Source organism: Phragmites australis, chromosome 6 (assembly GCF_958298935.1).
Source record: "Phragmites australis chromosome 6, lpPhrAust1.1, whole genome shotgun sequence".
Taxonomy (NCBI): Eukaryota; Viridiplantae; Streptophyta; class Magnoliopsida; order Poales; family Poaceae; genus Phragmites; species Phragmites australis.
Window position 1 is genome coordinate 17,598,888 of NC_084926.1, and position 14,731 is coordinate 17,613,618.

Below are 14,731 nucleotides of genomic sequence, written 5' to 3' on the forward strand. Positions count from 1 at the left end.
GAAGTGAAGACGACGTACAAGTGACTGGAAGAGAGGTTAGTGATGAGACCTCGCCTTGGTTGTTTGGTGGCTCATTGTGCTTAAGGCCTTGTCTTGGTGACTTGGTATCTCAAGAGCCGTGACCAGAAGAGACTTGGCGATTGGGAACATATCTTTTGTAGAGCTCCAACGTGTACTAGGGGTGACTTGTGTGCCACCGATACCACGAGATAAAAATCCCTTGTGCCGAGTTTGTCTCTCTACCTCATTTACGTTTCTGCATTTACATTCTTGCAATTTAACTTGCAATCCTTATGAGCGGTAGAAGTAGACACACTAGATAAACCTAGAGCACATTTAGATAGAAATTGAGATAGACTTATCTTGTGAAAGTTTTGGGGCCAATTATTTTAAGTGCCCTAATTCACCCCCCCCCCCTCTTAGGATGTCCTCGATTCCCTTCAGTCATCACACCATCAAGGTATCCTTGGTTCATATGAGAACCGTACATCCAGCTAGGATCCGTTTACAATGTACGAAGTAAATTAATGTCAAATCAACATAATAAAAGAGAGCAACCAAGTTTTTCTTCGAAAAAATGGAGCTACCATGAACGCATGCATGAATGAACCATACAAATGACAATTAATTTGAAAATAATTAATGATTACCATTATATTATATACATGAATATCTAAAAATAAGAGCAAACTATAATTCAAAACTTGTCTTTAAATACTATTGTTATTGATAATTTTATGTTTATATACCAAAAATCCGAAAATTATCTACAGCACTAGATTAAAACTAGTCATTTATACTATCACATAATTAAACCTTCGTCTATACTTTGAGCTTCATATATACCTAGAACAACTAATATATTCTAGATCATCATGAAAAAAAAATCTAATTCTAGATGTAGATATAGTTGATCTCTCAAGACTAAATTAGAACACAAATCTACATCATTTAATGAATAGAACAAAACTATGTCATTATGGAAACACATCTAGATCTAGATCTAGCTAGCTCTCTAAACCAAAATCTAGACCATTTAAACCAAAATACAATATAATGCTTACCTTGGAGAAACAAATGCCAATGAATCTTCAAGCTTTCACTGAAATTTAACAAATTTTTCGGTCAAAATCGCCCTCTCACTCCAAAAGTTGTATGTTTTTGTTTACTGTTCGGGTGCCACTGCTCTCCTTCGATTTGGAGGTAGTGGACGATGTATTGTTGTAATAGTACAGACAACTTCATGTTTGGAGCCGTCTGTAATAAAGTGTCTCACCTTCTCCTCCCGTTCATTTTCTCAGACGGCTCGTATTTAGAGCCGTCTGTATTAATTATATGAACGGTTCATATTTGGAGCCGTCTGTGATATTCATTTTATTACAGACGGCTCCAAATATGAGTTATCTGTATTAATATTACAGATGGCTCTAATTTAGAGTTGTCTGTAATACTGGTTTTATTACAGACGACTTGTAATTTGAGCTGTATGTAATATTAATACAGACGGTTCCCACCAGGTACCGTCTGTACTAAAAGCGTCCCACCACTTCCAGAGAGATCTTGTTATTATCACAGATGGTTCTTGTTTAGAGCCATCTGTGATAATCTTTGCACAGACAGCTCCACAGAATCATCTGTATAGAGACGTCCCACTAAATTATTTTTATAGTAGTGATCGTTACCACTCTTCTTGAGTTATTTTGGTTTCGTTGTAGCTTTGTGAGTAGATGGACCATGTCTACTTGAGGCTTGTATTTTCTGAGAGTGCACCAGGCAGGCCTATTCTTCAATGTTATTAAGACTAAGAGATATTTGTTAGGAAGGATTCAGAGTTGTGGAACCTATTTCATTGGCAATAATGCCGGTGGGAACTATATCTTCATCTCCTCCATCTCTTTTAGTTGGTAGTTAGTCATCTTCTATTTTTGTTTGTCCGAAATCACCTTTCTGTCCGTCTTTGCCATCTGTAGAATCAAGCATTGTGTGTTAGCGTTTGCCAAGGCACAATGTACAAGTTGTGTTTATTTTCATTGTTGATATTTCAAGATGGAGGAACATGGCTATGCTTTACCTGTATCATCATTATCATCAACAAGCTCACTTGATTCGGTTCCGAAGTCTTTTCTATCTTCTACGGTATCAGCACCTTTAGAGCTACGTGTGTTGGAAAATGGATTGGCTATGCTAGTTTAAAAATAAAATTTTTCTACTGTATTTATCTAGAAAATTATATAAGTAGGAGATCATAGATCGTTACCACTTGAGGCGTAGTATAGAAGAAGAGTTGAAGTAGATCGATCCAACATCATGCGCGTTAAACTCCTCGAGCAGCTTCTCGATCAGATCCACGACCAGCCTCGCGCAGGTGGTCACACTCCTCGACCAGCTCTAAGTAGGTGGTCGTGCTTCTCGACCAGTTCCTCGAGCAGGTCTGTCGCGTCCTTGATCAGCTCCGAGTCGTTGTGTCGTGCTCCACGACTAGACGAGCAGGTATGTCGACCAACCGAGTAGGTCCTCGACTAGCTGAACAAAAGCGTCGCAATCTTCACGCCGAGGAGATCAGTGCCACAATAGCAGTAGTGCCTCTACGGTATCCACACGTACTGGGCAGGATCGCCGAGCACCAATATGCTAGCACCGCGCGCGTGGCTAGACTTTTGGGAGATCATGTGGAGGGTTGCAGCTAGGGTTTCAGAGTGACTCACCTCTCCACACCCCACCCCACACCTCTCCTTATATAGAGCTCGTTAATGGGCTCCCACGTTGGAAGCCCTTTAGGACTCTAACACCTCATAGATCACAATCCAATCAAACTTATATACTAATCTAATTCGTATGTTTTGTGTTAACCCATTAAGTGTGTGACCCGTTAGGTTTATGTATAAATGGCTACGACTTGGAAACCCTTTCTAAACTGAAATCAATAGCGCTCCCTAGCAGAACATGTTGACTTTCGAGTATACACAAAGATCATATCAGCTGAACCTTGATATACACATGCATCGATCCCTTCACCTCACGAACCAGTCAAGCTCGAGATACGTGCCACCTTTGTGATAGCTCGACCATTCACTCGATCAAGTAATGGATTCATCATAATTAACTCTTTAATCATATTGGCATGACCATGCACTTTCTTAATCTAACTACCTCGAGAGGCCCAAAGATATCTCTTCTATTATCAAGGAGGGGTAAATTCTATCTTGATCGCTCATACCCCACGACATGTTTCATAATAAACACGAAAACTACGTTTATGACTACCCAGTTACGGAATAGCATTTGATAGTCCAAAAATATGTCACTACACATTCTGGTAATCAATGACAATCTCAGGTCTAAGGATCCTGCAGGTACACCATCTGAGGTAGCAACCGATGATACATCGTAAATAACAATCCTGGTAGTATCTCAAGGTGGGTCTATCCAACATCATATTCTCTAACATAAATGTCCATATTATTGACCTGATATATCTATACCTATGATCCATAAAACATGATCATCAATCAATACATGTGTTGGTTTTATAAATCATCACAATAATACATAACGAGAGATCAATTTAGAATAGCATCATGATATACACAAAGAGTTCCATAAATAAGTCACATACTTGCCAATAAATATAAATGATAGTTATTCTTGAAATAACACATTATTCAAAAATACATAAATATAAATATGATATAATTATCTCTATAATTGCCTCTATGACATATCACCTTTAGTACGTGTATTATTTTTTGCCTTCTAAAAAAATAACATAAGCAATATTATTGTCAAATTGAGCCTAGGCATAGCGCACCACTCGAATTTAGATCCTTTTATCGCTGGAGAAGGAAAGACTTGCTTGTTCTTCGCTAGCATCATCACCACCATTGTCAATTTTTTTGGTGTTGTCAAGGACCTTATTAGTAACATCTGCAGTGGTAGTACATAGAAGCTTTAGTAAAAGGAGCTTGAGCAGGTCCTAAGGTCCCAAAACTGGGAAACAATATTCAAGAATAAGTGTTAGAAAAGAATAATGGTATGTTCAAAAATCAAGATTGTATTATATAGGTGGAAAAGTGCAAGTTGGCTAGTGCACCTTTGCTCTTTTATTTGGTGCCTTGGTCTCCTGCTCCCTTCTTAGAAGCATCTCCATTGCTCGTCAGAGTAGGCTGATCGACAGCTCGTGCAATCAAATCCTGGTTCTCCTTTTCCTTATTATCCCTCACCCACACCCCATTCTCATCCAAGGTAGAATCTGGTATCTCCATCTGCTTCATGATGGTCGATACAAGTTTGTGATCTTCCTCCCTGGCCTCCTCAAGAGCCTTCTCTTTTTCCTCTCGAGTTTTCTTTTTTTCCGCAAGACCTTTCTCATCCTTATCCATTCTTGAGAGCTTCATCAGTTTTTGATCCTTAACCACAATTTCCACGTATTCAACATTCTTCATTGTAGTAAGCAATTTCCCCCACTTCATCTTGAAACTCCTAAGGTATCTCAAGCGCAATGTCTTGATCATGTTTTCGTCAAAAATATCCAAATTCTCTAGTTCTCCACCTCTTAAGTAGAGCTTCTTGAGGAACTTGGGCCCTTTGAGTACTAGAGTTTTCTTGGGGTAGCATCGAATGTCTAACTTCTCGAGCTCCGGTGGTAGCTCAAGGTCAGTCCATGTATCGAGAAGCTCCTTTTTCTCGTCTTTCTTCTCATCTTTCTTCTCGCCTTTCTTCTCATCTTTCTTCTCGCCTTTCTTCTCATCTTTCTTCTTGTCCTCACTTTTTGAGTCTGAGCCATTGATCAAAATGCTTGGTAGTTCGCCCCATGTCACTGTGAGTGACCGGAGGTTGGAGAGATTTTTAAGCTGAGCCATCTCCCTCTTGCCGACATTGGCGTCTGTGGTGACGCTAATGGTGAGCTTTTGGAGCTTCTTCAACTTCTTGAGATCCTGCAATCGACATGCCTTGTTCCCTTGCATTCCGGCCCCAAAAACAAAGCCCTTGAACACCCGCAGCTCTGAGAGGGAGGTGATTCCCCAGCCAATATGCTCCAACATGTAGCAGTCAGTGAGGTCCAGGTGCGTAAGTTGCTTCAATGGTGTGATGGCATTTGTTGTCACTTTGACCAAGTTCTGGCAACCACGCATGTCTAGGATTGCAAGATTCTTAGGCCATTTGATCTTGTCTGGGAGCTCTGTTAACCGTGACAACCCACGAAGACTGAGGTAGCGGAGGTTCCTGAGATCACCCACGGTTCTCATCAGTGACTCCAGACCTTCAGCCTCCATGTATGTGGTGTTGTCAAGGTTCCACCATTGGCCGAGCTGCAGCACAACCAAGCAGTCGGAGTGTTGCTTAAGTAGGGACTCCGAGAGACGGTACACATGTGCACCGACATTGAGGATTATTTTCTTCTTCTTTGTCACCATAATATCTTCTTGTTTTGGTCTGGTTTGCTCCTGTTGTATGCATAAATAAATTATGTAAAATAAAAAACTTCTATGCATAAATTTGTAACATACATGAAAGCTTAAACCAAAAATCCCTAAAAATTCAAGTACAGAATGCTACAAGTATTTCTTAACTTGATTTGAAACATAAACTGGATCAATGGAAGGAAAGCATGCATGCCTAAATTCAAGTACAGAATGCTACAAGTCTTGCAAGGAAGTGGAGGAGGGTGTCTTCCATAAGTTCGGCACCCCTGCGAGTGAGTGCGAGGTCATCATGTTCTCGCGTTCCTCTTTTATGCTTCACTTCTGTGATCCGGCACTGTGATGCAGGGCTCTTGCTTCCCCTGGCCAGGTCACTGTCGGGCGGGTGAACATAAGCATCATTCCTTGGTCTCGCCAGCGCAACGCGGAGACCACTTACCTCCTCTACAAGATGCGGGTATGCCTTGAGGGTGTGGCTTGTCACGCCTGGTAGTTGGAGGCGATCAGATCCCTATTTAATCTCTCTGTGCTCCTCCCCGGCGTCAACGACAATCCAAAACTCACAGACAAGGAGACGGTGTGTTTTTGAGTTTGGGTATGGACTTCACACTCTGACGCAATTGCCAAGACATGAACTCTCAAATTGGAGGAGCCTCTGCATCAATCTCCCTAGATGCATCACTTCACTGAACTTGGCATCTATGGCTCTCCTTCTCAGTGGTTAGGCCGGCGGAGATGCTAAAGTACGAGGTGCTGCTGCACCTAGATGAGGTGTGGGACTACTCGCCTCTGCCCGACTGCCCAGAGGGCTTGGGGGGCGAGCAACAATGCTTTCGACTGGGACATGGGTGATCCCGACAATGAGTGGCCCAAATGGTACCATCACACTTGGTACCTGGGCTATCCTGATGGCTGCTGGCCGCCCGCGCAGAGGTGGAGGTCCATCCATGAGCGCCTAGGCGACCGTGGACGCGACCGTTCTCCACCGGTGGTGATCGGGCGGGCAGGAGAAGCGGCGGCAGCGCTGCAGCACCGATGGCATTACGGGACTTCGAGATGAGAGGACCATGCCACCAAGGCCGCACTCAAGACTGGAGGGGGCGCGATCTGCTTGGCGGCCACTCTGGTCGCCGGTGATCTATCTCGTTGGCTTCGGTGAACTATGATGCTACGAACATATCATGGACATCGGGAGGTGAGGTACTCGAGGTTCGTGCACACCTGCCGAGTCAAAAAGGTGACCTTTCTGCGGACATTTTAGGAAGGTCTTTTACAGGACCGCTGGGAGATAGTTTCCTTCTTGATGAAAACTCTGCAGCAATGCAAGGTTAGAGCAGGGAGGTGAACCCAATGGTGGAAGAGGCAGCTATTTCAAAGGCTGCAGCATTGGAGCAAGGAATCAGCTATAATGTCAGACTGGCCCTGGAAATTGCTTGCAACCCAACAAACACTGAGTCGAATTTGAGTCTCCTAAGCCTCAACGGGCCTGCTGATGATGGGCCGTCCATGGATGAGAAATCCAGGGATCGACCCAATAGTGTCTTACAGCTCCCAAGCGCTGAGTTACAGGTTACTGATCAAGAAGAAAGTGAAGGCTTAAAAGTGCAGGACGAATTGCAATCGCCACTGGGGACAAAGGCAGCGCAGCCCGGTCCGGCCGCTGCTCTTTCAGCAAGCAGTGGGGGAGGATCTGATCCTCTTTCTTTCACTACCTCTCTCACCTGGAAGGTTGATACACCTCTGTTGCAAATGTCAAAGACAACAAAATCTGACAAGAAGAAACCAAGACATGAGATAGTGATTGAAGGGGAAGACACCCGAAGACGAAGCCAAAGGTTGGCTAACATGCCAAAGACAGGGCTATCCATGGAGCAACAAGCTATCATTCTACTAATGAGGAAGAGCAGAACTTGGGAGAAGAAAGGAGAGCCGGATGAAGAAGCTCAGGATAATTTCCGCAGTCAATTCATAAAGCCTCTACCATCAAAAGTCATTTCAAACTTCAGGACCCTATTTAGCATTGATGCAATGGATGGAGGTGCTTCCAATTCACTTGCTGTTGAAGCTGATGCTTAATCTCTATCAGCTTGCTGGTCTGAGTTTCTTAGTTCTGATGTCAAGTTACTTTGTAATGTGGCCTCTTTGGCATTTGTATGTGTTCAGTGATCATGGTGTCTCAAGGTCTTGTGCTTCCAGGCTGCATCATTGTAAGAGTAGTAAGAAGGTCTTATTTAGGATAAGCTGTGAGTGTTTAAGTCTAGGGCAAGTTGAGAGAAGGTGGTGTCTTGTTTGTCCTGTACGAAGGGGAGAATTAGCAATGGGGGTGTTCCTTGACATGGGGATGTCCCTTGCCCAGGGAGGTTTTTGCATTCGGTTCCCATATGAATGAACAACACTGTATTGTTCTAAATTGGAAAGCCCGAGGTTTGAATAACCCAGTCCATTGCAAGGTCGTCAAGGACATGGTCATTGATGTTGGGAGTACCGTTATGTGCCTCCAGGAAACTAAGCTTGCACATGTGGATGAGAAGGTCATACAGGAGATGTTAGGACCACAATTCAAGGATAATTTTGCCTTCTTGCTGGCTGAGGGCACAAGAGGAGGGGTGTTGGTGGTGGTCTATGAGGATTTCTACAAAATCAAGCAAGCTTTTGCTGGAACCTACATAGTGACATCTCAAATTGAGGCAACAACGACCCCTACGGATTGGTGGATCATAGTAGTATATGGGCCACAAGAGGACAATGACAAGCTCTCTTTCCTTGGAGAATTGAGGCAGTTGCGACATTCGGTGACTGACAGATGGCTAGTAATTGGAGATTTCAACATGATCCTTCACTCACAAGACAAGAGCAATGAAAACTTAAACAGGCGAATAATGGGAGCATTTCGGGCTGCAATGGAGAATCTGGAACTGAAGGAGATCCACCTCAGATCTAGAAAATACACCTGGACAAATGGCAGCACTCACACCAAGATTGATCTCGTGTTCTACACTGGTGAGTGGGAGCTCATGCTCCCAAACTGCTTGCTGCAAGCACAGTCGTCCCTTTCTTCATTTCATTGTCCCATGCTCTTGATTGGGGATGTTAACCGAAAGAAATATCAGGGTTTGACAGCTAAGTGAAGCAGAGTGCAGATTATTAAAACAAGACCTGAAGCAAATATGCCTTGGCATGACTGCAATAGAAAAACTCAGAGCTCGACAACAGTCTAGGCTAACATGGATAAAAGCATGTGATGCTAATTCCAAGCTTTTCTTTTTAAGGGTAAATGGTCGAAGGAGGAAAAAATTTATCCAGAGTTTGCACACCTCTACTGGGCAAGCACACACTCATAGGGCCAAAGCTACAGCCATCTTTGAGCAATTCAGCAAAACACTCGGAAAACCTACTCATAGAAATATAACTTTGGATTGGAACACAATTGGGCTGTGAAGACACAACTTACAGCACTTGGAAGAGCCTTTCTCTGAGGAAGAAATGCAAGCAATCATAAATAATCTGCCATCAGAGAAGGCCCTAGGGCCGGATGGATTTATTGGAGTTTTTTTCAAATCCTATTGGTCCATAGTAAAGAAGGATGTTATGAAAGTGACAGATCTAATTTTTTTTTCAACATCGACAACACTTAAACCTCCTAAACACCAGCCATATTGTCCTTATACCAAAAAAGCCAGATGCTCAATACATAAATGACTACAAACCAATAAGTCTTACTCACAGTGTGGCAAAGCTGATTTCTAAAGTGCCAGCGACAAGATTAGTAGGATGCTTGGATCAATTAGTTTCCCGGAGCCAAAGTGCTTTCATCAAAAGAAGAAGCATACATGACAATTTTTTGTTCGCTCAGAATCTGATCAGAGATTTGCATAGAGCCAAGAAGCCTACTCTCTTCCTCAAGCTAAACATTGCTAAAGCTTTTGACACTCTGAGATGGGACTTTATCCTTGAGGTCCTGGGACAGATGGGCTTCGGGGTTAAATGGAGAGAATGGATTTCAGCACTTCTATCGATAGCTTCCTCTTCCGTTTTGTTAAACGACAATAGAGGCAAAGGCTTCAAACATGGCACTGGTTTACGCCAAGGCGACCCCCTCTTGCAAATGTAGTTCATTCTAGCGATTGATCCGCTGCAACGTTTGCTCCAATTGGCCACGGATGCAGCGATCCTCCAGCCGATTCAGCACAAAGCAACTAAGTTGAGGGCAAGGATGTATGCAGATGATGCAGCGATATTCGTCAACCCAAAAAAGGAAGAGATCAAAGCAGTTTGTGAGCTGTTGGAGACTTTTGGAAATGCTTCAGGCCTCACCATCAATCTGAACAAATGTGACGTATACCCCATCAGATGCAAAGGGCTGGACATATATTGTGGATATCATGCAGCATTTTCCCTGCGTGATCTAGACCTTCCCATGCCAATATCTGGGATTGCCGCTTAGCTCAAAAAAGCTAACTAGAAGAGAGGTCCAGCCTCTAATCGAAAAGGTTGTGGCAAAACTACCAGGTTGGAAGGGACGACTACTCACCAAAGCAGGCCGGCTCACCAGGGCCGGCCCTGAGGGGGGCAAGCGGGGCGGCCGCCCTGGACCCCCAAAACCCAGAGGCCCCATATGTATATATATACTGTGTATATCGGTCCAAAAATAAACTGAAAAAATTAGGTCCGGACGATTTATATTTAATAATAAGGCTTTATTTTAATCTCGCTCCGAGCCACCAAAATGTCAGGACCAGCCCTGTGGCTCACACTTGTTAACAGCGTGATATCATCAATTTCAGTATATCACCTCACGGTGTTTGCGCTGGCTTTGGTACGAATGGACTGACATTGAGAGGCCATGGGTGGGCACTGATGTGCCTTGCGACAACGTTGATAAGAAGTTGTTCAGGTTAAGCACACAGGTTAAGCTCGGGGACGGTAGGACTGCAAAATTCTGGCTTTCAAGTTGGGTAGATGGGCAAGCACCAATGGACATAGCACCAGGGTTGTACAAGCTCGTATGGAGAAAGAACAGATCAGTACAAGAAGACCTTCAAGGCAGCAGGTGGACAAGAGGACTGATGAGAATATGGGGGATGATCGAGCAGGTGCATCTTGTGGAGCAGCCAGATATAATCACTTGGAAATGGACTACCAATGGCCAATATAGCGCCCGATCAACATATCTTATTCAATTTTAGGGATCATACACAAGTTTTGATGCCCAGGCAATCTGGCGAGCCCATTCGGAAGGGAAGCATAAGTTTTTTGCTTGGCTGATGATCCAGGAAAAACTCTTGACGGCAGATAAGTTCGCAAGAAGAAACTAGCCTTGCAATCTGATGTGCCAATTATGTGATCAAGAGTAAGAAACAACGGAGCATCTATGTCTGCTCTGTAGTTATGCCAAACAAGTCTAGGAGGTGGTTCGAGTTTGGACGCGGGATATGATCGATGCCCCAGCAGCAAACTAAACTATTGGTCAATGGTGGAAAGCAAACTTGGAGAAACATTCAAAGAATCAAAGGCGATCGGTGGCGGCTGTCATCATATTCACAGCTTGGAACATTTGGAAGGAGAAAACGAATAATTTTCGAACACAAATCGGCGCTACCGCTGCAGGTGCTTCATATGATTCAAGGGGATATGAGGGCGCGGAGCTTGGCCTTTGGTCAGACACTGTTTGCTTAATCTCCAGCGTAGAATCAACTATGAGGTGTTTTCATTTCCTTTTGTAATCACAACATATGTAGTATGAAAAACTCTTCTTCTTAAATGAAAGAGCAGCGCTCCTGCTATTGTTCGAAAAAAAAACAGTTTTCTGATTACCGCCAAAAAGTAGAAAATGTCTGTCACAATTTGTTTATTACTCTTTGTTTGTGATATTGCATTATGAATGGAAACACTAGATTCGTCTTTTGAACCCCGACGGCGGTCATTGTTTGAAGGAGAAAAGGGATATTAAATTTACCTCTAGAGATTTGAAAAATCAGAACAAGATGGAGTAGTCAGTAATACCTGTGTTTGCTTCCGAAGTCCTGTTGAGTCCTTCTTCCGAACAAAGGCAAGGCAAGAAGATCCCCTTGTTGCCTCGCCTTCGTTCCCGGCCTGTGGTTCATCTTCCATGGCGATCTTATGTAGCAAGGCACGATTGCCAGCCGTCAGACAAAGGATGGTGGACTTAGGTTGCAAGTCCGCCGTCGGGTTGCCATGGTCGTCCAAGCCGGCGAAGTAATCATCTCTCGCCCGACGTTTCAGCATCCAATGCACCAGGGGGTTCACCTTGCACCCTTGGATCACCCTGCTGCAGAAGTTGTTCTTGATCGGCTCGAGGAAACCGAGCTCAGAAAGTTTGGAGATGATACCCTCCGCCGACGGGTCGAGTTTACAATCATCATCTGCGGTTTTGCCCTGAGGCGCCGGTGAATCACTTCCGCCAGCCGGAGCTGCGGTTTTGCGCCCCAGTTGCTTCTCGGGGAACCGGGTTTTGCTCGGCTTCGCCGGTGAAACCGGCGCCGAGTTTTTACCCGATTTGGGTGGATCACTCTGCCGGTGGCGCAGGTTGAACTCCGAGACCCACCAGTAGACCATGGCTTGCTTCTTCACCTCGGCAGCGAGCTCGAAGACGGAGAAGGTGAGGAGGCACTTCTGCTTGATGCAGCTGAGTTGGCTGTACTCCGTCACGAGGAGTTTTGTGAAGGCTTTCTCGAGGATGTCCTCGAGTCGTTCTTCCTCCTTTGGCCACTTCGGGTGCGGCTCCTTCGCCGGCGCCTTATTAGCCTCCTCCTGCGCTGACAAGTCTGGCTGCTTGTCCTCCGGCGCCGGTGTCTTGGTCTCGCCGTTTTTTCCCTCCTCCGGCGCCGGCCCCGGGGGTTCATCCTTCCGCGAGGAGGAGCGGTGGCGTTGGTACCACGACATGAGGAACTGCACTAGCTTGCCCACCTTCTGAAACCTCTTCAACAGAGGGCACCCCACGTCGTGCTGTGATGGCGTTGTCTTCCCCACCGGCGTTTCGCCAGGGGCGGCGTCGACGTCGCCTCCAGCGACTGCAGCAGCCTGGATCTCTGCACGTCGCCGGCTCTTGCGCCGCTTGGGTTGGTGCGGCTTCCCTGGCGTCGCCGCCGACGCCGCCTGGGTTTCATCACTGCGGCTCAGGCTCTTGCTCCCTTCGCCTTCGTCCTTCTCCGTCGCTGCAGGCTTGGCGGGAACACCGGCGGCGCTGTCCTTCGGTTTCGGCTTCTTCTTCTCCTGACCTGACGCCGGCCGCTTGCTGTCCGACGCCGACGGCTTCGTGCCGCCTCCTTTGTCCTCCGGCGGCGGAGCGCTCTGATCTCCGCGCGGAGGAGCGCTCTTGGGGCGGAGGAAGGCTAAGAGCACGGCGCACCGAAGACGGCGCCACCAGCGACGAGCCGGTCTCTTTTCTCCCTCCTGCGCCGGTGCCGCGTCCTTCTGCTCCTCGTGAACTGAGAAGGCTTCTTCCGCAACGCCGCCTTCTTGCTGCTGCTGCTGCTTCTGCTGTTGTGGTGGTGGTGCAGGTGCTGGGAGTTGTTTCTCGGCTTCAGCCGCCGGCGCCGAACTCTCCTGCGACGGCGTCTCAGGTGGGCGAGTCAATGTGGCCACTTGCTCCGCCTTGGTTGGCGTAGGTGGCTGGCTGGCTCCCTCCGTTGTTTGCTGCGGCTGGCCAGCTGGAGCAGCCGCGTCAGATTGCTCTTGCGGCGGTAAACGGCGAGCCGACTCGCTCACGTGCAGTGCGTGGTCCGGTGATGCAGCAGGGCCACCGCCGGGCTCCGCCATGGCGGCCGGCTCTTGTGGAGCCGGCTCGCTTGTGCGCTGCACGGGGTCGGGTGTTATTGCAGCAGGGCCGTCGACGGTCTCGGTTGCTTGCAGCGGTGGAGGAGGTATAGCAGCTTCTTTGCCGGGCTCCGCCATGGCGCCCGGCGCCCGTGTGTCTCTCTCTCTGTTCGGGGCTGGGAATCGAGGACAGGTTTGATGCTACGATGGGAGGGTGGGTAAGGCAACGCGATGCGAGGTAGCCGCGCTCCGGCTTTTATAGCCGACGGCGCGTGGTTCTTGGCTCGGCCAGTTGAGCTGGCCCGATACCTTGCTCTTGCTTAGCTCCGGACATATCCTCCCTCGACAGACATAGCTCCGCGCATGGCTTCTCCATTCCGTTGCCTTTGCTTTTGCTTTTGCTTTTGCTTTTCTCACCCTGCTTTCTGATCGCACCAGACATGCAGAGCGCAAGTTAGTTGGGGTGATGGATCATTGTACAGCAGAAGGAAAAAATAGACAACATCACCGTATTTACTAAAAGAGATAATATATCGATGTATTTATAAATCTAGCACTCGTATTTGGTACTTTAAATTTCGAAAAAACCTTAGAATGATGGGCCCGAGGTGCCGAATATAAAGAGTTTTCGGCACCTGAGGTACCGAATACAGTAGGGTCGGTCTTTTTTCGGTGTTTGAGGTATCGAATTCGGATTTTTGGATTTTGAGGTGCCGAATACATGTACTATATTTACAAATACGCCGATCTATTGTCTATTTTAACAAATACATCAATATATATTGTCTATTTTTACATTTTTACCATTATTGTACATGTATGATTACTAATTTACAGTGTAGCAGTGCTCTGTTCTCCAAGATCTCGGTCATGTGCGAGAGCATTCACCGGGAACGATCAATTCCATCTGAGAGGAGAATTGAATCGAATTGCTTGCAGCTGACATGTTTTCTGAAAATCTTGCTGCAAACAACTGACTGAAGTGTTGTTTCAGCCCTAAGAGCAATCCCTGAACTGAAGTGTCTACCTTCCAAATCGACAGGTAACCATCAGATCCCCTCATCAATGCCCACTGGACAATAGGTTGCAATATCAGATATGTAGAATTACGCACCATCTCATACCGAACATACATGATAAGTTGCCATGAACTATATCGTCGATATCAACTGAAGTCGGTCGATTTCAGCTGGGCCAATCAGTGTGTCACAATTTACCTCAGGCGTGGCATCAAAGCAAAGCATACCAATACCCTCTTTTCGTTTCGCTATTTGGAGATTCCATGTTCCCCTTTAACCTTGGAACATGAATGCTCATTCTGGGCAACGAATCATCGTGCCGTGGAGTCTTCTTTCGATCGAGTTCTTAACTTGACTAATACTCCATACAGCATGCATGCATCGACTTGAGATTTTCCCATGCGCGTCTGCACAAAGCCATCGAGTTTGTCCCGTCTAAGAGTGCGTGCTTGCGTGCCTCGCATCCATGCATGCATGCGCACGCCGGTCTTCTCGATTGCTTTTCTTCTCAACGAA

General features: G+C 46.1%; 1 protein-coding gene across 2 annotated transcripts; it reads right to left on the reverse strand.

Annotated features, from left to right (window-relative positions):
- Positions 1-3,616: 3,616 nt before the first annotated feature.
- On the reverse strand, positions 3,617-13,522 carry LOC133922010 (uncharacterized). 2 transcript variants are annotated; one of them, XM_062367154.1, is made up of 4 exons: positions 11,424-13,522; positions 4,188-5,444; positions 4,091-4,139; positions 3,617-3,924 (listed from the first exon to the last, which is right to left on the reverse strand). In XM_062367154.1, exons 1-3 carry the CDS (start codon positions 13,332-13,334, stop codon positions 4,101-4,103), a joined length of 3,207 nt encoding a protein of 1,068 aa, XP_062223138.1. In that variant the 5' UTR covers positions 13,335-13,522; the 3' UTR covers positions 3,617-3,924; positions 4,091-4,100. The 2 variants fall into 2 exon arrangements, with proteins under 2 accessions (XP_062223138.1, XP_062223137.1); XM_062367153.1 differs by having other exon boundaries at positions 4,091-5,444.
- Between the last annotated feature and the right edge of the window lie 1,209 nt (positions 13,523-14,731).